The 25,193-nt window shown below is 52.7% G+C and overlaps 2 protein-coding genes across 4 annotated transcripts in view; both read left to right on the top strand.

The window, feature by feature from the left end:
- Positions 1 to 1,432: 1,432 nt before the first annotated feature.
- Positions 1,433 to 16,907, top strand: LOC138731295 (vasoactive intestinal polypeptide receptor 1-like). Of its 3 annotated transcripts, XM_069877140.1 has the most exons (14): positions 1,433 to 1,517; positions 1,766 to 1,851; positions 7,689 to 7,812; positions 11,320 to 11,427; positions 12,137 to 12,250; positions 12,522 to 12,615; positions 13,300 to 13,432; positions 14,019 to 14,172; positions 14,894 to 14,954; positions 15,235 to 15,301; positions 15,410 to 15,501; positions 15,707 to 15,836; positions 16,146 to 16,187; positions 16,656 to 16,907. In XM_069877140.1, the coding sequence occupies exons 2-14, from the start codon at positions 1,780 to 1,782 to the stop codon at positions 16,746 to 16,748; spliced, it is 1,284 nt and encodes a 427-aa protein (XP_069733241.1). In that variant the 5' UTR covers positions 1,433 to 1,517; positions 1,766 to 1,779; the 3' UTR covers positions 16,749 to 16,907. The 3 variants fall into 3 exon arrangements, with proteins under 3 accessions (XP_069733241.1, XP_069733240.1, XP_069733238.1); XM_069877139.1 differs by lacking the exon at positions 7,689 to 7,812; XM_069877137.1 differs by lacking the exon at positions 7,689 to 7,812 and having other exon boundaries at positions 15,235 to 15,501.
- Positions 16,908 to 22,773: 5,866 nt separating this feature from the next.
- SCN4A (sodium voltage-gated channel alpha subunit 4) overlaps positions 22,774 to 25,193 on the top strand; it is a 49,813-nt gene continuing 47,393 nt past the window's right edge. The window contains exon 1 of the mRNA XM_069877102.1: positions 22,774 to 22,888. The gene's annotated coding sequence lies outside the window, so the exon portion shown is untranslated. The remainder of the gene's footprint in view (positions 22,889 to 25,193) is intronic.

Genomic DNA, 25,193 nt, shown 5'->3' with positions numbered 1-25,193 from the left:
GCCTCTGCCCCTCAGCAAGTGCCCTCGGGGCCATTGTCAGTCCCTCCTCTCAGCATTGCCCACATCTGAGTTGCTTTGGTGAGGAGGATTTTGGGTGGCCCAGGAGTGCAAGACTGAGCCTGTAATCCAAAAAGGTGATCAGGGATGCTTTCTTTGTGCTCGCAGGTTTCTTCCTCCTTCCTTCTTCTCTGCTGCCTTCTCGGCTTCATCACTAGAAGTATTAAAATGGTGAAGTTTGAATCAGAATTCCCCTTGCTAAAGGGACTGGAGATTTCTATCATGGATAATTACATACACCTTAGAATCATAGAGTGGTTTGGGTTGGAAGGGACCTCAACACCCATTCAGTCCCACCCCCCCCCCCGCTACGGGCAAGGACACCTCCCACTAGATCTGGTTGCTCCAAGCCCCATCCAACCTGGCCTTGAACACCTCCAGGGATGGGGCAGCCACCACTGCTCTGGGCAACCTGGGCCAGGGCCTCCCCACCCTCACAGAAAAACATTTAATCCTAAAATCTTGTCTCAATCTCCCTTCTTTCAGATGAAAACCATTCCCTTCATCCTATCCCTGCACTCCCTGATCAAGAGCTCCTTCCCAGCTCTCCTGGAGCCCCTTTCCATGCTGGAAGTTTCTCCTGGTACTGGGGTCCACTTTTCTCTGGTTTGGTACAGATGTCACAGCACCAAGTGTCCTGGTAGCACCAACCCACCAGCATCAGAAGCTCAGCTGTGCCCAAAACCCTTGGCTGAGGTAGAGTTATGGTTATTTCACACATCTAAGCTTGCAGAATTACAGTGATTTTGCTGCCTCTAAGACCCAGTGCTCATCCTGGACCTTTCTGGGCAGGAGGTGGGTTTTGCAGATGGGGTCTGGGGTGCAAGAGAGGCAGGATGGACCTGGGTATGGGAACGGGCAGTGCTGCTTGTGGTGCTGTGGGGGGCAGAGCCTCCTGTGCCAGCAGGGCTTGAAGGAGCATCACTACCCTCCTCCATGTGCACGCGTGTGTCCAGGCAGGCACACACGTGTCAGGGCATGTTTGCATGCAATCCTGGTGCCACAGCATCTTGTGAGCTCTCTACCTTCCTCTAATCCCATGTCCCACATGCAGCAGGCTAGAGAGCAGCATAACCCTTGGCTTGCCACCTGCACCCCATCCTGGCTGCACCCCCACTTCCACAGACTATAGCCAGCAGTTTTCCAGCTCAGCAGCATCCAAGGAGCAGGCAAGAGAGTTCCACATCCCTCTGTGGCTGCTGGAGTCCTGATGGGAGCAGAAAAGGGGTTTCTGGGAGCCCAATGGGGGTCAGGCTGGGCAGTGCCAGGCTGGGGTTACCCCCACCCTGTGCTGCTTTTTGCATCCAGCCCTCTGGCTGGGGAGGGGGAGCGGGGGGTGGAGCCAGCAATATTACAGAATCCAGGAGCTGTGACATTCAGTTTCGCAGAAAGACGGATCACAACAGTGCTGGGCAGGAATGGGGAGGCAGGGATAAGAGTGAGAGGACAGCCAGAGCCAGGTGGGCACGGGAAGAGGATCAGGGACACTTGAGCAGGACCAGGCATCTGCTGTGGACAAAGGTCCTGGAGGGAGCCAGGAGCAGTATAGGGCTGGGAGGGAGTAGCAAAGCAGGGTTGAGAGAGCAGGGTTCTGGGTCACCCTTTGGAGCCAGGGTCCTGACTGAGGGCCCCACACCTGCAAGGCCGTGCAGGAGGAGGTGGGTTGTCCCTAGCCCCTTTGGAACTGAGGGGGGACGCCTGTGGACAGGGTTGGTTACATATATGGGGGGCCCATGGCATTGTCTCAGCACCTGGATGCTGCTGGCCCTGCTACTCCCACTCCTGATGCTTCAGGTAAGTGTTCCCAGGGAGGACAGGATTGTGGTAAGGAGAGGGTGGGCAATGGGTGTGGGACAACCACTTTGGCGTCCAGGCAGCCCTGGGGAGCAGCATCCCTGTGGTCCTGGTCAGGGGTCTGGTCTTCCCGTCCCGTCCCATCCCATCCCATCCCATCCCATCCCATCCCATCCCATCCCATCCCATCCCATCCCGTCCCATCCCGTCCCAATCTCTGTCCTCATCCCTCATGCTGCCCGCCCCAGGGGTGATGCCAAACCACAGCCCTGTGAGCTGGAGCACTGCTGCACCCACCTGGGTGCTTTCACAGCAGCTTCTGGGGGAGGATTTGCTGACAGGCAGGGCAGGGAGGGAGGTGGGTGATGCTGGGACCCCACTGCCCTCACTGGGGCTGGGACAGTGCTCGAGGGCAGCCACCAAAGCTCCCGCTGGGTTGAGGTCCTGCTCCGGGGCATTCCCCAGGGAGTGTGACCCCACTTTGCCTTGCCCCAGGGATGGTTCTGTCCATCCTCGTGTGTTTGTTGGGGAGAGGGCTTCATTCACATCACTCTCCATGCCTCAAAAACAAACTCCAAGGGCCTGGAGGAGCATCTGCAGGTGTGAAGATCGGGGCAGGTGAAGGGGTAGGAGTCACGGTGTTCCCCATCCAGGAACAGCTCCCGTGGCTGGGCGGACCCATGGGGACACCTGGTACAGAGCCACAGCTGAAAGGAGGGGCACATGGAATGGTTCTGCTGCTGGAGCAATGCAGCCTGGCAAACCCAGCCTCAACTTGCCAAATAGCTCTGGCAGCAAATGCTAGGGGGTGGACGACTTGGGTGTGCAAAAGAGGAGTTTCAAGTTGACATACATCAGCAAACCTTCGGGATTTGTCTCGGTGCTGCTTCGCTCTGCAAGGTCTTTGTTGACATGGAAGCTTTGAATAATGGAATGGAAAAGAAAATTAAAAAGAATGGAAAGGAAAGGAAAAGAGGATAGAAGAGGAAAAAGACAGGGAAAAGAAAGGGGATGGAAAAGGAGAGGGGAGGGGAGGGGATAGCATCAGGTCCCTTCCCATATGGGGAAACCAAAGGACAGGAAAGAGTTGTCTGTCCTGAAGCGAGCTCTGAGGGGAGCCGCACACATCACCTGCTCTGGTGCTCCAATAGCTGTGCCACGTTGCCATAAATGATAAAAGCCGGCAGCTTTGCTGTTAAAAAGGACTGCAGCACCCCTGTCTGCTCCAGGTCTTTTCTCCTACGATGAAGTAGGTTGCTTTCTCAGCATTATGCCCGTTCACCAAAATCATAAGAAAACTTCCAGCCCTGGTAAAGCCTATAGGTTATTACCCTCTCTTAATATTCCACACAGGCAATAATGATATCCCGAGGAAGAAACTGAGGGCAATTAAGAGAGACTTCAGGGCCCTGGGAAGAATGGTAAAGAGCTCCAGGGCACAATTAGTGTTTAGCTCTGCTATTCCAATTATAAGGAATGAAGAGGGAGAAAACAAGAAAAACCTTTAATTTAAAAAACATTAATACCTGGCTCCAGACCTGGTGTGAGGAGTAAAACTTTGGGTTCAGTGACCATAGACTGGCCTACACACCTCTAGAATTCTTTTCCAGGGATGGGGCACACTTGTTCCCTACGGGTGTAAGAAGGCTGTCCAAAATATAGCAAGGCTCATTAATAGAGCTTTAAACTAGATGTGGAGCGGGTGGAGGATAAAACCAGGCTTGACAGAAAAGAGCCGGGAAATGGCACTCCAGTGCCTGAGAGATGGTGTACTGGTGAGGACCTCCAGTAAATCACCTCAGAGCGAGTGTGGGCGAGTACATCTAGCGACAGAAAAGGTGTAAACAGCACTGATGGGTTAGATAATTTAAGGACTAGTCATTTGGGAAGGAAGACTATTCCCTTTATGAGTACTGTTGGATTTACAGCCCAACTGAAGTGCGTCTACACCAATGCATGCAGCATGGGCAATAAACAGGAGGAACTGGAAGCTATTGTAGGACAACGAGGCTATGACATAGTTGCCATTATGGAAATGTGGTGGGATGACTCGTATAACTGGAGTGCTGCTATGGTGGGATATAAACTCTTCAGGGCGGATAGGAAAGGTAGGAGAGGTGGTGGGGTAGCCCTCTATTTTAGAGAATGCTTTGACACCCTTGGGCTTGATAATAATGATGATAGGATTGAGTTTCTGTGGGTAAAAATCAGAGGAACCCACAAAAAGGCAGATATTGTGATGGGAGTCTATTATAGATCACCTAGCCAGGAAGAAGAGGCTGACAACATTTTTACAAACAACTGGGAGAAGTCCCAAGATAGCTAGTTGTTGTCCTTGTGGGAGACTTTAACCTACCAGATGTCTGCTGGAAGTACAATACAGCAGAGAGGAAGCAGTCTAGGAGGTTCCTGGAGTGCGTGGGAGACACCTTCCTCACACAACTGGTGAGTGAGCTGACAAGGGAAGGTGCCCCCCTGGATCTGCTGTTTGTGAACAGAGAAGGCGGTGGGGGATGTGACGGCTGGAGGAGGCCTGGGGCAAAGTGGTCATGAGATGGTAGAATTCTCAGTTCTAGGTGAAATGAGGAGGGATAGCAGAACAGCCACCTTAAACTTCCAGAGGGCAGACTTTGGACTGTTCAGAAGGCTGGTTGATGAAGTCCCATGGGACACAGTCCTTAAGGGGAAGGGAGCCCACAAGGGCTGGGAGCTCTTCAAAAAGGAAACCCTGGCAGCACGAGAGCAAACTGTCCCCATGTGCTGGAAAATGAGCCAGCGGGGAAAAACACAGCTTGGTTGAGGAGAGAGATCTGGGTGGATATCAAAAAGAAGAGGAACGTCTATGAGCTTTGAAAGAAGGGGCAGGCATCTTGGGAGGACTAGAGGGATGAAGTGAAATCATGCAGATAAAGAATTAGGAGGGCTAAAGCCCAACTAGAACTCAGACTGGCCAATTCTGTGAAAGATAATAAAAAATCTTTCTACAAATACATCAACAGTAAAAGGAAGACCATGAAGAATATCCAGTCTTTATCGTGTGCAAAGGGAACAACTGCGAGAAAGGATGAGGACAAGGCTGAGGTACTTAATGCCTTCTTTGCCTCAGTCTTTAATTGTAAGGAAAATTTTTCCCTGGGTATACATCCTCATGAGCTAGAGGAGCAGGACAAAGTGGTTAGAGACTTGCTTGGCCGATTAGACATTCACAAGTCTATGGGGCCGGATGGGATCTATCCAAGGGTATTGAAGGAGCTGGCAGATGTGCTGACCAAACCCCTTTCCACCATCTACCAGCAGATCTGGCTGACTGGGGAAGTCCCACTGGACTGGAGGCTGATGTTGTGCTCATTTACAAGAAGGGTCACAGGGAGGATCCAGGGAACTCCAGGCCTGTCAGTCTGACCTCAGTGCCAGGGAAAGTCATGGAGCAGGTGATCTTGAGTGCGATCATGAAGCTCATGCAAGAGAACCGGGTGATCAGGCCCAGTCAACATGGGTTCACAAAAGGCAGGTCTTGCCAAACTAACCTGATCGCCTTCTATGACAAAGTGACTCGGCTGCTGGATGAGGGAAAGGCTGTGGATGTGGTCTTCCTGGACTTCAGTAAAGCCTTTGACACAGTTTCTCACAGCATTCTGCTTGAGAAACTGTCACCTCTGGCCTGGACAGGTGCACACTCTCCTGGGTGGAAAACTGGTTGGATGGAGGGCCCAGAGAGTGGTGGGAAATGGAGTTAACTCCAGCTGGAGGCCAGTGACAAGTGGTGTCCCCAGGGCTCAGTGCTGGGTCCAGCCCTGTTCAATGTCTTTATCAATGACCTGGACGAAGGCATCGAGGGCACCCTTAGCAACTTTGTGGATGACACTAAGCTGGGTGGAAGTGTGGATCTGCGGGAGGGTCGGGAGGCTCCAAAGGGATCTGAACAGGCTGGATCCATGGGCTGAGACCAATGGCATGAGGTTTAACAAGGCCAAATGCTGGGTCCTGCACTTGGGGCACAACAACCCTGAGCAGCTCCAGACTAGGAGAAGTCTGGCTGGAAAGCTGCCTGGAGGAGAAGGACCTGGGGGTGTTGGTTGACAGCGACTGACCATGAGCCAGCAGTGTGCCCAGTTGGCCCAGAAGGCCAATGGCATCTTGGCTTGGATCAGAAATGGTGTGGCCAGCAGGTCCAGGGAGGTTCTTCTCCCTCTGGACTCGGCACTGGTGAGACCGCTCCTCGAATCCTGTGTTCAGTTCTGGGCCCCTCACCACAAGAAGGATGTTGAGGCTCTGGAGCGAGTCCAGAGAAGAGCAACAAAGCTGGTGAGGGGGCTGGAGAACAGGCCTTATGAGGAACGGCTGAGGGATCTGGCATTGTTTAGCCTGGAGAAGAGGAGTCTGAGGGGAGACCTCAATGCTCTCTATAACTACCTGAAAGGAGGTTGCAGAGATGTGGGTGTCAGCCTCTTCTCCCAAGTGACAGGGGACAGGACAAGGGGGAATGGCCTCGAGCTGCACCGGGGGGGGCTAAGTCTGGATATCAGGAAAAAGATTTTTGCAGAAGGGGTCACCAGGCACTGACAGAGGCTGCCCAGGGAGGCAGTTGAGTCACCATCCCTGGAGGTATTTAAAAGACTGTTAGATGACGTGCTCAGGGACATGGTTTAGTGATTGATGGGAATGGTTGGACTCGATGATCTAAGAGGTATTTTCCAACTTGCTGATTCCATGATTCCATGATTCTATGAAAATGCATTTTTGAGACCGGGAATTTCCTTGTAGGTCTTGTGTTCATGAGGAAAAGGGAATGAAATCTCCCAGGGGAGGTGAAGGGAGTTCACAGGAGCAGCTGTGTGGTGGCCAGGACAGGGCAGGGAAGGACAGTACTCAGCCCAGTGATGCTTTAACACCCTCAACGTCCCTCTAGTCCTTGGGTCCGCTTACCCACCCTCATCCCTCTATTGCTCCAGCTTTTATATTTCTGTTCACACATCTAAACCCTTCAGCAGCCCAATATTGTATCCTGGCTCAAAAGCACCGCTGGACAGGTCCTGTATCTGGATGCTGCAGCCACAATCCGCTATGGGCATGGATGCTTGGGAATGGGCATCCAGAATTCATGGTCTGCAGTCAGTTCAGCCTCGATCTCCCGGCTCTCCAGTTGAAAGCCAACAGGGCAAACTTCCAAACGGGGAACTTCCAAGCAGCACCTCTCCCTCTGAACCACCACGTCCCTTGCATTCTTGGGAGCTGTGGGGTCATGGTGTGCTCTCTGGTGTCTCAGCACTTCCGCCAGCAAACCCAAAAGCTTTAAGGAGCTCAACATGGCCAGGGTGCAGCATCTGCCCAGAAAGCCAGGGAACAGAAAGGTCAACTCCAAGAGCTGTTGCTGATGCCTGTAATTAAAACACACCAGCCTGAACATGAGCAAAACTCATGTGAGCAAAACCCAGCTGGCAAGGGAAGGATTAGACATGTCTGAATAGATACGTGCTTTTTAAAACTCTAATTCTGTGATTTTGTTTGCTAAGGCTTTGAACATGCTCATCTTTGCTCTGCTGATGGGGTCAGCCTCTTCATGATCAAACCCTGCTCCGCATGCAGGTTGCATCTTGGTGGAGCGGTGCCCTTAAGCATCACATGCTTTCAGAGGGAATTAGGAATAATTGCAATGGTTTTTGATGGTGTTTACCAGGCAAACAGTAGAAAGTGAAGGAAATGTCAAGGCCCAACAGCACTGTTACATAGATGGGCTCTCCTGTGGCTGGCTGCCACAGCAATAGTGAATATTGGCTGGTACCCTCAGGTCTTTTAATGCCCAGCTTCCTATTGTCTGCCTTTTCTACCTTCCCAAGGTGCAAGCAACACATCCTGACTGCTCCATCGTCCTCTATTTCCAAGAGCAAGAAGCTGAATGTCTGGAGATTCTGCGGAGTGAAAGCCAAATGCCAGCCCCCTCGAGGCACCCCGGGCAGCAAGGTGGGTGTGAGAAGCCCAGTGGGCATGGGACTAATCTCCCTCGGGAGGAGGGGAAGGATTTGCTAACGGGGTCTTTGGAGGCTAATCCATGATTTGGGGTTGCAGAGCACACATGGGTGCAGAAAAGGGTGTGTTTTGAGCAAAATGGAGAGCAGCACCAAGGTGAAGGCTAAGAAGTATCCTCAGAGAGCCACAAAAGATGCTGCTGCAGGGACAGAGCGGGGCTGAGATTGCAGCCAGGGGTAGGGGTGTGCTGATGGATGCAAACAATCGCAAGGGCTGAGTCCCCATGACTTATGGCACACGATAATGACAGAATGGTCCATGCCCAAGCGGAGCCTCCTGCCCCTCTCCCATACCCCCTGCACTGATACTGTGGGGTCGGGCAGGGCTGCGGGCACACACGATGCAGAGCTCTGACCATCAGCTGACATGTACACAGGGCGTGTCACCACTTCATGCCTCCTTCCCCTCCTAATTCACTTGGTTTTAATGCTAAACATGTTTTGAGCAAGTTAATTTTTATGCATCTGGGACTTTTAATCCAATTTACTAATTGAAAACCAGTTTTAAAGTGCTGCTTTTGTACACTTTTTTGTTTAAATTGCATTTCAATTTCCATCCAAAAGCAGCTTGGCACAAATTCTGGGTGAAATTTATCACCTAGTGAATCAGAAATGCATCATTCAAGGGGGTTCAACAAACACAAATATGAAAATGAAGCCTCTCAATAAATGCACATGAAGGTGATTAATTGGTTAAGTTTACTGCAGAGAGCTACTGTATGATCCAGCTTTGCACTGAAAAGACAAGTTGAGTGGAGAAGGTGCATTTTTCAGCTCAACTTGTGGCAGCCAGAGAGAAGGAATCTCACTGTAGGGAAATAACCAAGAAGCACAAATGGGTAATTAAAGTCAGTGTTTAATCCCAAGTCTCCTGTTTGGCTGCTGCCTCCGCTGCCCACCCAAACTCCATTTGTCCCTTTCCCCTTGCCTTCTTGTGCCAGTGTGGGGAGGGTCCTGCTGAGAGTGTGACATGAAGTGACAATGGAGGAGAAGGCTCAGGTGCCCTGGAGATGGTGGCAACATAGTGTGAAGGAATAGGGGGACATCAGGCTCCAGCATCCCGCTAGGGAACCCACAGTGAGGCCCTAATACTGGCTAAAGATTGGGTTTGTAGTGCTCTTGCTTAAAGGTCTGCTGTGGTGCTCGCAGCATTTACTGCTCTGGAGCAGCTGGGAAGAAATACCTGCTGATGAGCTGCAAATTATCTCTTTTGGAGATCATCAGAGATCAGCAAGAGCTTCAAGGAACAGGGTGGCAGCCCTGGCAGGTCTGTGTGGAATTAATCAGTAGAAATGATAAGCAGGAACTCCCCATCAAAGTTTATTTTGAGGGAACAAAATACTCTTTTTGGCCATGTTAAGAAGATCACAAAGATAATGTTGATGTTGGGATGAGCCCTCTGCTGGGAAAATTGGAATAAAGCAGGTAGCTCTGGCTCAATCCAAACCAAACACCTCAGGCTGGCTGGGAGCCTGAGGGCAGTGGACAATGTGAGGATGTGGTGGTCTCTGGGGACCAGCAGTATGTGGACACTGACAGCACGGCTCCTGCCTGTGAAGTCTGCAATGACCCACCTTGTTAGTTCCCTTGCTCGTGGTTTTTTTTTTTCCTGTTCACCCAGAAATTGCCTCCATCGCCTCTTGTCCATGGGAGAGAAGTTCCAGTTTTGCAGAACTCTAAGAAATGTGATTTTTTGGGGGGATGCTACAGCAGCCCTGGAGGGGGGAAACAGAGTGGATAGGGGGATTTAAACCTTCTTGTCCCATTTGTAATGGATGGGTGACTTTAATTCCTGGTAATGCGCTGCAGAGCTCCATGACTCCCAGCTCAAAATCTGTGCCCGGAGCTGCTCCTCTGGCTCTCAACTGGGTGGTCCCACAGCACTCATCGTGCTGGACAAGCTTGATCATATGGCAAGAGATGCATTTACAGAGCAGAACAGCTCTGCTGTAGAAACATCCAGATATTTTGCTTAGACCCCAAGAAATGAATCATAGAATCGTGGAATGTTTCAGGTTGGAAGGGGCCTCAAAGTCCATCCAGTTCCATCCCCTTCCCAGGGGCGGGGACACCTCCCACTGGATCCGGTTGCTCCAAGCCCCATCCAACCTGGCCTTGAACCCCTCCAGGGATGGGGCAGCCACCACTGCTCTGGGCAACCTGGGCCGGGGCCTCCCCACCCTCACAGGAAAACATTTCTCCCTAATCTCACCTCAGTCTCCCCTCTTTCAGATTCAAACCATTCCCTCTCATCCTATCCCTGCACTCTCTGATCAAGAGCCCCTCTTCAGCTTGCCTGGAGCCCTTTTCCATACTGGAAGGTACTGGAAGAGCAACTACTCTCAGCAATGGTCCCAACAGCTGTGCTCAGTTCACTTAACCTCCAGAGCAGAAATTAAGACATACCTTGACATTGCAATGACAGCCCTGAAAATCCCTCCTGAAAAGCCTGGCCTGGTACCTACAGATCATTCCACTAAAAGCAGAGAAAACTAATTAGACTTGTCTGAGTCCACATTCCCTGGATGGGAATAGATGTGCTTCCAGGTTAAAAACGCATATCTACAAGGTTAATAATGCATATGTGCACTGAGGAGAGCTGGCCTGAAGTGCAGTGGCTATTTCTCATCCTGGTGTGCTGCTAATTCTTCAAGGCACCAAGTCTGCTCAGTTGTGCTTGTTTCCAAGATGATTGAAGAGTCACTTAAAGATAAACTTAGTGCTAAAGAGAGAATTGTAGAATCATAGCAAGGTTTTGGTTGGAAGGGACATCAAAACCCATCCAGTCCCACCCCCTGCCATGGGCAGAGACACCTCCCACTGGATCCGGTTGCTCCAAGCCCCATCCAACCTGGCCTTGAACCCCTCCAGGGATGGGGCAGCCACCACTGCTCTGGGCAACCTGGGCCAGGGCCTCCCCACCTTCACAGGAAAATATTTCTTCCTAAGGTCTCATCTAAGAGAGAAGTAAAACATGTTTAACTGATTGCTGTCCAGCAAGTTTCACAGTGCTTTCTCCTCTTCTTCTCCTCTGGGCTGGAGAGACATCCTAAGCTGAGCTACCACGGCTGCTGGCTGCAGAAATACTGTGCAAACCTGCATTATTTTAGATACCACCATGAAAGTCCTTCCTGCACCTTACCCCCCTCCCCCCACAAACCCTAGGAACTCTAGGTCTGATTGATGTAGATCCAGGAAATACCAGGTCCTGTCTCAGTGTGGGGCCAAAAGGAGAGCTCAGCACTGGGGGAGCTTGTTCCCAGAACTGGAGCGGGGATTCTCTTAATTCCTGTGGGGGTATGTCATGGCTCCATAGATCAGGGGATGACTGGGCACTCTCTGCTCTCCTGTTACAGCTGTGGGCTGTGCCTGGGGACGGGGGGCTGTGTGTGTCTCCAGTACGTCCCTTCCCAGCAGCACTAACCATCCTGTCCCTCCTCAGGCTGCCTGACCGAGTGGGATGGAGTGAGCTGCTGGTCAGCTGTGCCTGTTGGTGAGTCCCGAGCTGTCAGCTGCCCTGACATCCTCCACATCTTCAAGAAGTCCAAAGGTGCAGTGTTCTGAATCCAACACGGACTGCTTATCCCCTGAGATGAACTCATCCCTGCCTGTCTGGGACCCTTGTGCCACCCCAGACGTTCCCCTCTGGTCCCCCAGCTGCTGCCTTGCCTAAAACTTGGCACATGTTGTAATCCAAGCAGGAAAAAGCAGAAATGCAGGTTGCTGCCATGGCAGGAAAGCCCACAGACCCTTCCATCACCCAGTACCATGCATCCTCTGTGGGCAGAGCCCTTGGAGATGCCATCTTCCAGCGGGGTGGCACCAGGACAGTTCCCTACCTGCTCAGTGCCTTCCTTCCCCCACCAACCCAATCATAGAATCATAGAATCACTAGGTCAGAAAATACCTTTGAGTTCATCAAGTCAAAGCATCCCTGTCCACTACTAAACCACCCCTGAGCACCTCATCTACCTGACTTTTAAACACTTCCAGAGATGGGGACTCCACCACCTCCCTGAGCAGCCTCTGGAGGGCCCCAGAACCCTTTCCATGAAGACACTTACCCTGATGTCCAAGGATGGGAGGGAAAGGGCAGCTAGACCATGCGGGTACCATGCTGCTGTCACAGTTAAGATGCTGGTGCTGGTATTTAGACACTGTCCCAGAGAGCAAGATGCTGTCCCCGGGCTGGCTGTTTGAGGATGTTGTTGCAGAGGCAATGCTCGTGGCTCTCAAGAGGTTCTTTCTTCTTGTGGCAGCACTGATCTGGAGGAACTGCACTGAGTCAGGATGGAGCTTCCCCAGCCCCCCCTACTACAATGCCTGTGAGCTGGAGGCCATTGGCAGCACTAACGACTCTGAGGCCAAGGCAAGTGGGTCCCTTGGGGGTGTGGGCAACCTCCTAGCATCACCCTGCCCCATGTTAGCCTATGCCATTGGGAAATGAAAAACAAAGATGTTTTGGGGATCTCTCGTAGGCCTCGCCCTCATTGCTGGGCTGCCTGGAGGGGTCTGAGCTTGGCTGGGCACAAGTCCAGCCTGGGCAAGGGTTATGGCATCACCTTGTCATCTCCCTGCCCACCACAGACCAGCACCTCCCAGCCCACCCTGCTTCACTTTACTGATGCTTTCCCTTCCAGAAAGGCTATTTTGTTACCATAAAGATGCTTTACACTTGCGGCTACTCCACATCCTTGGCAGCCCTGTTCCTGGCCATCGTCATCTTCTCCTGCTTCAGGTAGGGCTTGGTGCTGGCTGCTCCATGGGCTGGAGCTGGAGGAAAGCAGGGTAAATCATGAGCAGGGTAAATCACCTCCCAGAGCAGCCAGGTTCCATCCCTGCCAACACGGATAACCAGGCAGGTAGGAGATAAACTGCAGCATTGTTCTTTTCAGCTGACACAAGGACTTTAAACACCCAGGTTGCCCTTTCCATCTCTGTTTCTGCAGTCCTTGCTGTGCTGCAGAAGGATGCTCTCTGGAGGTGGCTGGAGGATGTTCCCCTGTGCACCTTATCCCCCAGGTAGCAGCTTTGAGCACAGCACAGCCCAACGCTGCCCTTCATGATTTCAGAGCAGGAAATCCTTCTCCAGGGCTTCCTGCTTGACCATCCCCAACACATGGTCCCCTAGGCTGGGGTCCACACAGTGAATCACAGAATCATCAAATCATTAATGTTGGAAAAGACCAGCCAACTACTTGGCTCATCAGTCTCACCACCAGACCAACACCACTGTGCCTGCTAAGTCATGTCCCAAAGGGCCACTTGTACATGCGTTTTGAACCCCTCTGGGGAAGGAAACTCCACCACTTCCCTGGGCAGATTGTTCCAATGCTTGACCAAAGTGGGTACTGAAGGAGGATCTTCTCTGCCCACCTGCTCCCTCTCCTTCTTCCTGGCCACAGTTGTCTTCCTCCCATAGGAAGCTGCACTGCACCCGGAACTCCATCCACATCCACTTCTTCTGCTCCTTCATACTGCGGGGGGCTGCTGTGTTCATCAAAGATGCTGTCCTCTTCTCAGATGAGTCCATTGACCACTGCACAATGTCAACGGTGAGGTGCTGAGCCCCGGCATGGTGCAGGAGCAAGCACCACGTGCCAAGCTGCATTTGCAGCAGATTTAACACTGCAAAGAGGAAGGAGAGAAAGCCTGAGAGCATGGGGAGGGAAGGCTGGCTCGCGTGGACTTCAGAAAGTTCATGAGAGCATCTCTGCATGGTAACTATCTGCAGGGAGCATGTTCTGCCCTCAAAGCTCTCTGTGGTCCCTGAGAGTCTCACAGTAGCAGTAAAGCTCTGCCCAACCCCAGCAGAAAAAGCGAACAGCCCTTGTGCTGCTGAAGGCACAGATTTAGGGTTGTCAATAAGAATAGAAACCCCTGTGTGCAGCCCAGATAGAGCACAGTGGACACCCGCAGACACAAGGTTCTGAAGGTCCTACAATAACAACCTGCAGTCATCTGCCTGTGTTGTGCCAGCAGAGCAGAAAATGCTGCAGGTGGCTGGTGGGACCAGTGCATCCCAGAGCATCACAGGTCTCCTCTAGTGGCTGGAAGGGGAGATGGATCACCCCCTGTGCCCCAGGACACAGTTGACACCAACCAGCACTGCTGAGCCTTTCCCCTTCCTGATCCTCACAGGTGAACTGCAAAGCAGCCATCGCCTTCTTCCAGTACTCAGTCCTGGCCAACTTCTACTGGCTGCTGGTGGAGGGCATGTACCTGCAGACCCTGCTGCTGCTCACCTTCACCTCTGACAAGAAGTACATCTGGTGGTACATCCTCATTGGCTGGGGTGAGTGTGGGGCCTCCCAGCACATCATCTCCCCTCCAGTGGGCTACATTGACACAGTCTGGGGGTAGGCACCACTTTTGGGTGTTGCCTGGGCTTGCTTCTCCAAGATCTTCCTGGCCAAAGGTCTGTATACATGGTACTTTCATGGCTGCTCTCAGCGTGTCCCTCTACCCCAGCTTCTCTCTGCATGGTCTTTTACTTGGTGGGTCACCCAGCAGCTCCTGCCAGGCCCTGGAGCTGACTGGGCAGCATGGCCTGATCTTTGCCCTCATGGCATGTGTGAAAAATCACCAAAGGGGAGAATTCTCACTAACACTGACCAAAGAACCTCCTTGGCATCTGCTGCTGACCCATCCTAAATGTGGTTGAGGTGGAAACCATCCTGAACATGGTCAGAGTAGAACAGAGACAGGTCCTTCCTTCTTCCCACATCCATCCGGGGCTGGAAACAACCATCTAGGATGCCTAGGTTGGATGTAAGAGCACGGAGAGGGGCAGGAAGGTGGGCAGGAGGTGACACAAAGACAGACACCTCACTTCAGCGGGCACCACCTCCTTTAGAAACCTGGATAAGGGGGAAAGGCTGTCACCTTCCTGTGACCTCCAGAGCCCCACACCTGATTCAGGCACATGTCTTTGGGGAGAAGGTATGGAGGGGAGGCACAGGGGCTCCACAGAGACATGGGTGACTTTGCATCCCTACCCTGTCCTGTCCTTGCAGGTGTCCCCATGCTGACAGTCTGCGTGTGGGTGGTCACCAGGCTGCAGCACGACAACTATGGGTAAGAACAGCCATCCCTTGTCTTTCTCTAGGCCAGCTCAGCCACTTGTGCCCCAAGCACATCCAGGGGATGGACCTCTTGCTCAGGAGGCTCAGGAGGGGAGAAGGGGGGCAGCTTTATTTCAATACTATTTCTGTTTTCTGGTGGAGCCCATGCTAAGGCAGGGCCCATCGTCACAAGTGCTGTGCAACTGGGACACTGGGGGTGGCAAGGGTGGCAGGGTGAGACCCAAGCTAAAAGGGTACAAGTAGGAGGTAGAGCCATTTCTCCTCTACCATAGGTGCTGGGATGACTACACCAGCTCGTACTGGTGGATAATCAAGGCTCCCATCCTCCTGGCCATATTTGTGAGTATGTTCCCTCAGCATCCCAGCCCCAGGGCCGGGAGTCTCATATGGACAGGGGAACCCAACCAGGGGTCTGTGAAGAGCCTAAGACACAGCTTCCCATGGCAGGTGAACTTCCTCATCTTTCTCAATGTCACCAGGATGTTAGCACAGAAGATCCGGTCCCCAGACATCAGCAAAAACTACAAGCAGCAATACATGTAAGGGCAACCTTGGGCAAAGGGGACCTCCTTTCAGCCCCAGAGCAGCAGTGACCCTTTCCTGGTAGAGGAAATGCTTGCAGCCTCCAAGATCCACCTTTCACAGAAAATATGTTTTGGGTTAAGACCAAGCTCTTGGGAAGGCTTGTCTCCAAGGCAGCATTGTCCGCACCCCAGCCCCGACTCACACCACGACTCTCTGCAGGAGGCTGACAAAGTCCACACTGCTCCTTATCCCTCTCTTCGGGGTCCACTACGTGGTGTTTGCACTCTTCCCTGAGCACATCGGTGTGGACGCCCGGCTTTACTTCGAGCTGGTCCTCGGTTCCTATCAGGTACAGACTGGGGGAGATGGGTGGGCATCTACACCACATGTACCCATCCTGTCCCATCCCAAGAGATACTGGGACATGCTGCCGGGGCTCTGCACTCTTTTGGGAGAGGACTGTGTCCCAGGCATGCTTCAGACATCAGGGACAAAGCACAAGGGTTGTGGTCGGGTGAACAACTTGCACTGATCTCATACTCCTACGGCCCATGGTTTGGGGTAAGTGGCGGAAGGATCCCAAATGCAAGCAGAAGGTGAACACAGAGGCATCCAGACTATTTCCTCAAGTGACATTTGCTCTTTCCATTCTTTTCAGGGGTTCCTGGTGGCCCTGCTCTACTGCTTCCTGAATGGAGAGGTGTGTTTGTGTGTCCCCAAACCAACCCCTGGCCATCACAGCCACACAGATGGGCACAGACACCCCCAAGTGTGCACCCCGATGTGCTCCACGCACAACCATGCATGTGTGCACCTCTGGGCATGCAGACACCCTCAAGTGTATGCCCTGATGAGTGCTGCATGCACGCAACCATGCATGTGTGCATCCCTGGGCATGCAGAGACCCTTGAGGGCGCACTGCAATGTGCACCACACACACAACCATGCGTGTGTGCAGCCCTGGCCATGGAGACACCCTAAAGAGCACCTACTGATGAGTGTTGCATGCACACAAGCATGTGTGTGTGAACCCTTGAGCATGCAGACATGGATGGGGTTCCCCACCCTCTTGCACTCCAAATCCCTTGTCAAGGCCAGAGTGCAGCTCCTGCCACTCTGCTGGGTGTTGCTGGGTGCCCCAGGGTGGCAGTCTGTGGTGTCGGTTCAGGTCCAGTTTGAGATCAAGAGGAACTGGAGAAAGTGGCAGTCATCCAGGGAGAGCAACATCTTCAACCTGGCAACCCAAGACTTCACAGCGTGATGAGGAAGTTGTGCAGGGGGAAATACCACCCCAAGGACCATGGTGGTGGTGCAGCTCCATGGCTACAGTCCCCAAAGCACAACAGAAAGGCTGTTATAGGTTCTGGGTCTGGCATCCTCAGATAATGGTGTGAGTGGCTGTTGGGAAAGGCTCTGGGTGGTGACAGCTCTTGTGGATCCATGATGGTGTCTCACCTGCCCAAAGCTCCCTTCATTGTTTGGTCAGTGTTTTCATCAGAAGAAAGAGAATTCCTCCACCTTTTCTGGTCCAGGACTGGGTAGGAAACACAAATCTCATTTCACAAAGGACATCTGGCATTTTTTGTTTGGGATTGGAATGAAAACTTAAGTGGCCTCAATGTTGAGAGGTTTTTTTTCCTTTTTCCTTTGTTTACAAGCCCATTTCCGTTACTGGAATACGCCCTGTAGCCATGCCAGGGTGGGAGAAGCAAAGACAGAGACAGACAAAACCTGACAGCTCTCTACGGGAGACCCCCAATGGTCTCATGACTCACATCCACCTGATTGCCCATTCCCTTTCCCTTTCTCCTGTGTCTATTGATTCCACTGCCAGGAAGATGGTCCATCACCCTTGCTATGCCAGATAGCAGGAGGTCTCACAAAGAGGTGTTGAGAGAGAAACAGAGCCCCAGACTTGATCTGAGGTAGGATGGAAGGTGCTTTGTTAAACAAGAGCCTGTGTTTCTGGCCAGGAGACCTCCCGAGGAGCATGGTAGCTGTCAAAGAAATGCTTGCCTCTGGCCACAAAGAAGTCACAAGTGAATAAACATCTCTCTCCATCATTAGTGAGGAAGAGGTAGGGATCTGAGGTAGGGATGTGAGGCAGACAGCACAGCGGATTGCACCAGGGCTGGGGATTCTCAGTAGGAATGTCATCGTTCATAGAATCATGGAATCATTTGGGTTCGAAGGGACCTCAAAGCCCATCCAGTTCCAAGGGCAGGGACACCTCCAGGAATGGGGCGTATGGCATAGTTGCCATAAAGCTTTGAAAAGCATCACATTTTGCATTTATTAAAAACTGGAAATGGGCCTTTCTGAGTATTAAAACTGTGTCACAATAGACCTGTTGGGGTTTGCTGGACCCTGATCCCATGGCCTCCACGGTGCACAGCAGAGCCTGCAGAGGCAGCAGTGGGTGTGGGAGGGCTGCTGTGCCACCACCACGGGGACCGAGCATCACTTTCAGTCTGGAGGAAAGGGGTTCAGAAGAGTTTGCTGCATCTCTAGCATGGACCGTGCCCTGCAGCTGGGGTAGCTGAGCCTGGGCAGAGGGGTCAAGTTTTCCCTATCTCCTGACCCGGGGTTACCCGGGGTAGCCTGGCCCCACCGTATCCTGCCCTGCCTTGTCCTGCTCTGGAGCAGAGGGGTGTCCTGGAGAAAGTGGGTGTCTTGGCTGGAGCCATTGGGTGGCACTGCGGCCACACCACACCACTCTGGGCACTGACATTGGATCCAGGGTGTCAGCCCTGGAGCACACACTGTCCACACAGATCCCCCTGGACACAGGCTCAGCCGGCGTGGAGGGACCCTGGGGCTGCCAGCTGGTGGCCTTGGGTGCCGGCACCCAGTGACTCTGCCCAGGCTTCTAAGAGCACCCAGGGAGTAAGGTAAGGGGCCACACCACATCGGGGAGTGTCACCCAGCCCCGTGCATGTCCCATGGCTTCAGAAAGAGCTGGGATCTCCTCAAGGTCCCCCTCTGTAGCCCTGGCCTGGTTAAGCAGCGACAGGGGTGGGAGCAAGGCTCAAGGCTGGTGAAAATGCTGATAAATAAACTCCAAGACTCATTTTGGAGTTTTAGAAAGCAAGACTCCTTTAATCAGGCCTGGGCAACAGGAGGGAGTGACCTCCATCAATTGTGTGCAGAGAGACAAGAGCTGGGACAGAAAATATTTCCCACTTACATGGGTAAATTCAGAAATTTTACACATCTTCTATTCATTTCCAAGGACTAATTTTAGTGTTATTAGCAACTTCACGGCAGTCAAAACTCCTGCTCGTTTGGAGCTTGGCCTTCTTGTGTTTGAGATAGGGAGGGACTGCAAACAGAGGGGATTGCAGAATACACATCTGCTCAGCACAATCGTACTGAATAGCGGCTGGCAAAACGCAGTCTAAAAGAATCCATGCAATCAGAAGAACACTCTGTCTAAATTTTAAACACACACCCCACCCGCACCCCACTGCTGCTCCTCTGGGGATATAGTGTGGAATGGCCGAGCCCTGTGGCGTTTTGAGTTGACAAAGGCAAACTTGTTCTGCAAAATAGGCTTGATTTTTGCAGAGGAGAGTGGTTAGTAAAGGGAGAGGCCGACAGGCCCGGGGCAGGTTCAGATCGGTCATCAGAAACAATTTGTTCACAGCAAGGGTTCTGGGGCAGTGGCAGAGGCTGCCTGGGGAGGTGGACTCCCAGTCCCTGGAGGGATTCAAAAGCTGGGCAGATGAGGTGTTCAGGATGGTTCAGGACTGGCCGGGTATGGTTGGACTCAGTGATCACAAAGGTCTTTTCCAGCCAAACGATTCTGTGAGAACAGATTGACTGGGTGGTGGCTTGCCATTCATAGCAACTGAGTGACACCTGAGGTGGCCCAAAGGCTCATCAACCTGGTGCACTTCACATAAAAGCAGAACTACCCCCAAAATCATGGACAGAGCTCCCCACCCCACAGGCATCGCAAAACACTGAATCCCCTCTTCTGACAACACAAGAGACAATCAATATATCCTAACTTAGCCCCACCACACCAAGAGGCACCCAAAAAGTTTTCAAAAGATATAAAACTGGCACCTGAGGCCTTTTTTAATTGGAGAGGAAGAGTCACACAACTACCTTACCTGACAGATGGGTCAACATCTCTCTTTCTTTCCCCAAAATGGGACACCTTGTTAGTAAGAATTGTGCTTTTCTGACTCTTGTCAGATGTTCTCCCAGGAAAATTTCTAACTCGAGTTTTCTTTTATTATTACTTGGTTTTATATATCTATTTTCTAAGTGTTAGCCAGTCGTAAGTTTTTAAGCTCTAGAGACAGCAGTGAATTTATCATGGCAATCGCAGAATGGTTTTGGTTGGAAGGGACCTCAAAGCTCATCCAGTTCCACCTCCCACAGGATCTGGTTGCTCCAAGCCCCATCCAACCTGGCCTTGAACAGCTCCAGGGACGGGGCAGCCACCACTGCTCTGGGCAACCTGGGCCAGGGTCTCCATACACTCATGGAGAATTTCTTCCTAACATCCAAACTAAGTCTTCCCTTTTCCAATTTAAACACATTTAATCCTGCATTTGTTTTTATCTGTTGCTCTAATTAAATTACTTATCAACTCAGAATTGCAAAATTGTCTCTCATGAGCTTTGCTGCAAGAAACTGCTGCTGCCAGCCACACTTATTAACCCTGTGAGAACCAGTCTCTAAGTCTCACTGGCAACCAGATTCTGACTTGCCACAAAACACTTACAAGCACTCAACATTCTTCGTCATTAACTGTCAACCAAGTCTAGGACTAGAGAACTGCTACAGCTGCACCTAGACATCCTCTCCAGGAGGCATTTAGAAAGCAAGGGGTTCTTACTCATACCTCATGACTCAACAGGAGGGCCTCCTTAGCCACTTGTCAGAATCTCACCTGTTTAAGAGGACAGGTGGCTGCCAGGCCACCCTGCCTGGGGGTCAACGGTGCCTCAATGCCTGTGTCTGCACTCACTCCTTCTTTCCTCCTCCTTCATCCTGGCTCTGCAGCTCAGAGTGTTCACCCTGCAAATGCCCCTTCCCCACATCTTGGCTTGTCACTTGTTGCCACCCTGCCCTGTGCAGGCAGCTCTGCCTCTGCCCAGCTGCTGTCCAGATGGGCCAGAGCTCAGCCCCACAGAGCCCCCATGGATGCACCACCACCCCCCCCCCCCCCCCAGCAGGAAGGCTCAGGGTGTACCCAGCACCAGCAGTTTTCAGGGGAAGGTGCAAACCCTCCAGGGTCCCACAGGCTGTGCCTGGCATTGTCCTTATCCCACTCTGTCATCCCAAGGCATGGCTGCTTTTCCTCCCAAATTAATGTTTTCATTCCCCCTGGGTGCCCCCAGCTCTCATTCCAGTTGGGATGTGGCTGGTTTTGTCAGCAGAGCTGTGCCTTCACAGCTGCCCAGTGCCCAGCTAGGGCTTCCAGAAGTGCAGAAGCCATATCCTGGGGTTTCCAACCTCATGTGCTTCACCCCAGGTTTGCTCTAAGCTGTAGGCAAAGCAAAATAAAGATCAGTGCAGCCTGCACAGACTTCTCAGTGGAGACAAGGCTGGGTTTGGCAGCTGATAGGACCCGCTGAGCATCCCCTGAATTTCCTGCTGTGACAATGGAGCAAGTGGAAAGTCCCCACAGCCACAATGGGAGGACATCCCTGTCCATGAGCTCCTTGCCAGCTGAAACCACCAACTGCCAGACACACTGGAGATGCTTTTTGACCACAGGTATGGGCTGTTGCTTTGCTGCTGAGCTCCCACTGCTCTCTGCGCTGGTTGTAGCAACCCCCTGGGAGCTAACATAGGGCTTTTCACTCCCTCCTTCCCTTGAAATTAGCCACTCTGAGCTCGGCTTGGGCTCCAAGTCACTTAAAAGACCCCTGGGGATGGTTCTTAATTGAAGAAATCTAAGTTATGCTTCCCAAAGCACACCTTCAGCATCTCCTATGTCCCATACTGCACAACCTCCCCCCAAGAGCTAAACCCAATCTCCTGGACTGCTGTATTTACATAGATTTGAACATAAAAAGGAAAAATATTTAGTGAAAAGCAGAACTGAGCCAAGGAACTTCAGTTCCCAGCTCTCTGGGTGCTCAAATTTGCTGTCTTGGCTCGATTTTTATTGACTGCGTGGCATGCCTGTGAGCACAAGGAGCCCCACGGGTAAGGGTCTGGAGGCAGGGAAAGGCAAAATGCCATGGGAATGAGCCAGTGAGAGATGCCTGGCTGGGGAGGGCAGGGGCTTCAGCTCCAGTAAAGCCTATGCCAGCCTGGGGAAGTCGCTACAGTGTATTTTGGGACTGGACAAGCATCAGAAGAGTTGCACAGAGCTGGCAGTGCTGCAGAAATGACGAGTCCCTTCTGACCAGGCTGGGGGCTGGGGTGGTTGGCCCACTCCCAGCACAGCCCTGTGTACCCCAAAAGGGGTAAATACTGCAAGCTGGGCACCCTTCCTACACCCTGGGTGTTCACTGAGGACCCAGCATGCCCTGAGAGCATGCAAAGAGCAACCAAAGGAAGGAGAAGAGGAAAGACACAGCAAGCCTCTTTGTTTCACCATCCAATGCCACCTGGTCTGGTTCAGACACATGGGGTTCCCCTCGGTCAGGACATGTGGCAAGGGAAAGAGGGAGAGACATTCCAGTGTGAAAGCAAGGTGACCCTGCAAGGTGGCCGTCCTGGCCATCAGATGCTCCTGGCTGATGCAAACTTAGGCAGAAGTGGAGGGCAGGCAAGGAGGAATGAAGGAAAAATGGCAAATGCCCCTCCCTTGCAAGCAAGAAGAGGAGTTGTGGCCGATGCTGAGTGCTGCACAATGGGAATAACATTCCCAAAGAGACGATGTTGGCAGCAGGGTTGGCACCAGCTCCCCTCACCGCCCTTGCAGTTGTCCTGCTGCTCTTTCCAACTGCATGTCACTTCTGGGAGAGAGAGAGGGGGAGGTGCTGGCTGGGGTCCCTTCCCATCTCCCCACATCCCATTTGGTGCCAAAGCCAGCCTGAAGCCACCTCAACATCTGGGACACCCTGCTCCGCCACCGTGATGCCTTGGGTGGGCAGAATCCCTGACTCAGGGCATGGCCAGGGTCAACATACTGCAAGAGGGGTCCATGCGCACAAGACCCCGGGAGCGCTGGGCGATGTGGCCGCGGGGGTTGCAGACGCCGCCAGCCTCATGATTGGCGCAGCGGGGGACGAATGCCACAGCTGAGACACGGCCAAGGCTACCTGAAGGACCCTGCATGTCCTCAGGTTTCACTCATGACCATCTGACAGCAGCAGCAGCTGCTCTGCCAACAGGCATTCGCTGAGCCAAAGCCTCCAGGAGTCGAAGGAGAGGGAAATTCTGGCCCTAAAAGGTCTCTCCTTGGGAATTCACTCTCTCTACACAACAGTAAGTACAGAGTTCAGCCCTGGGAGGATGCCAAGCCGCCGGGCAGGGTCTATGGGGACCTGGATGTCCCTGGGTTTGTCATTCTTGCAGTGCCTACCCAGAGCAGAACAAGCAACAACAGGGGCTTTGCCATCCTTGTGCTGGAGGTAGATGGCAGCAGAAGAGTCCCCGCGGTCCCTGGGGTGGTGTTTAGGGCTGTAGGCACCCACCAGACCCCCCCTGCTTGGAAAACAGCCTGGGACAGGGGGAGAAAGTCTCTGCAAAGGCACAAGCGGGACGTGGGGCCGCAGGTGTCTGTAGCCACTGGGCTCTCAGTGGCCCTGGACCTGCTGCTGGGATGGGAGGGGAAGGCGGGGGATGTGACGGTCAACCTGTTTCTGAGCCACCTTCCCAGCGGGAGGAAGGGAGTTTCAGGCAGGGCTTAAGTCACAAGTCGCCTTTCTTTCTCCTGGCTTCTTCTTCTGGAGATCTAAATATAAATATCAGCTTGGCCAAACCAAGGTTGCAGGAAAGGTCTGTGGAGTGCTTCGCAGTGTCTCCTTTCAGGAAGGCGCCTGTCTCCGCAGAGTCCCTGTCCCCCATGGGGGAGTAGGGAGGGACCTCATGGGGAGGAGGGAGAAGGTAGGACCCCTGTGTTGTGCCAAAACAGCTTGGGGGGGGGGGGAGGGGAGGGGGGGTACACACAAGGAGGTGTGAGCCATTGTTCCCCCATCTGCCCCCAGGGGATGTGGGGTGCGCACTCCCAGCCAACAGCTTTAGGGTGCTGGGAGGACAGGGTGAGCTCAGTGTGGGGTTCAGGGCTTGGAACCCCGCATGGGCAGTGGAGACACAGACAGTGCCAAGGTGGGGATTCTGCTTGGGTTTGGGGTGCTGAGTGCCCCCAGACACCTCTGACCTGGCCAGGTGGTGGGTGCCTGGGACTGTACAAAGCTCCTACCACTCGCTGCTCATGCAAGGACTGCTGTGAACGCCAGGGCTATTTTGGGGTCTGTCCGGAGGCAATCAGCCTCTCTGGTCACCCCATTTTTTGCAATACTAACCAGATCCTGCTGGTGCTGAGCTGCAGAGAGGTTTGTGGTTAAGCATAAGTATTTCCTCCCCTGCCCACGCTGCTGCTGGTAGAGACGTGAGAGATCAGCCTGGACACGCGAAAGATTTAACAGCGGATATCAATGAGGCAACAATTCCATAAAACCCTGGCCACAGTGGGACACCCCAATCCTCCTCTTATACAGGGGAGATCCTGCACACATAGCTGATGGATTGATGCTGTGAACACTGGGGCTCTGTCCTCCAGTCCTTGCTTACAACAATTCCAGGGGGGGAAGGGCATATTTACAGGAATTCATCAAAAAACACAGAATCAGTCCTTCCTTGGCTTGGCTTTCCTAATATTTCAATAGTGTTTTCTATTTGCTGTGTGTGCTTGAGGGTCTGGTGCATTATCCAGGGCCCTGTGGGGCCACATGGGCTACGTCTCCGCTCACAGAAGTTCATCAGATTTGGGGGTAGGAAAGCAAGCGGTAGCAGGTAATGACGAGCTGTCCAACATCACTGGTGTTCAACAGGTTGGACTAATGAGGTAATTTACGTGGAGGGGAGAATGTGGTGGATCCTCTGGGGTGTTACAAGTGCAAAGATCACAGTCATAGCTCTGGAGGTGCTGGGCAGGGTGCTCAGCCTGTGTGTCTGTCTGTCCTGCTGCCTCCCTTCTTGGTTATCTCTACATCCCTGGGGAATATCTGATCTCCAGGTCCCCTGTATCCATATCCAAGTGGATCTGAATGAAGTTCCTCAGGAGCTGGAGGGAAAGAGTGGAGGTGTGGGACTCAGCACCTGGAGCTGGGCTTGGGAAGGGCTGTGATGGCTCCAGGTGCCCCACGTTGGTCCTGGTTGCATGATATCTGCTACAGGGTATTAGGATACTCATCCCAATAAAATGGGCATCCTCCAGCCCTGGGATCCTGCAGGGTCCTCATTATTGCAAATCCTGTAGGAGCATCAGGTCTGGGACCTGTTCCCAGCACCACTCATTAGTGATCCCTATGGCAGATGGTGGGGCCTCCCTTGGAGGTGACTGCATCACTGCACCCCATGCCCCCCAATTCTGGGGGATCACCAGGTCATTATGGCCCCACGCCATCCTCCCTTCCCCGACACCATCCCCTCACTGATTTCACAGCACTGCTCAGATCCTTTCCAAGCCTGACATGAGAGCCGCTGGCAGGGAGGAGTTGGATGACACCAGAGTGCAGGCAGTGGGCAGTGTGCAAGCACAGGGTCTCTGCTTTAACTCTTCCCCACC

This window comes from Phaenicophaeus curvirostris, chromosome 26 (assembly GCF_032191515.1).
Source record: "Phaenicophaeus curvirostris isolate KB17595 chromosome 26, BPBGC_Pcur_1.0, whole genome shotgun sequence".
Classification (NCBI taxonomy): domain Eukaryota; kingdom Metazoa; phylum Chordata; class Aves; order Cuculiformes; family Cuculidae; genus Phaenicophaeus; species Phaenicophaeus curvirostris.
Note: the sequence above shows the minus strand (reverse complement) of the source record. Positions and strands in the feature narration are given on the sequence as shown.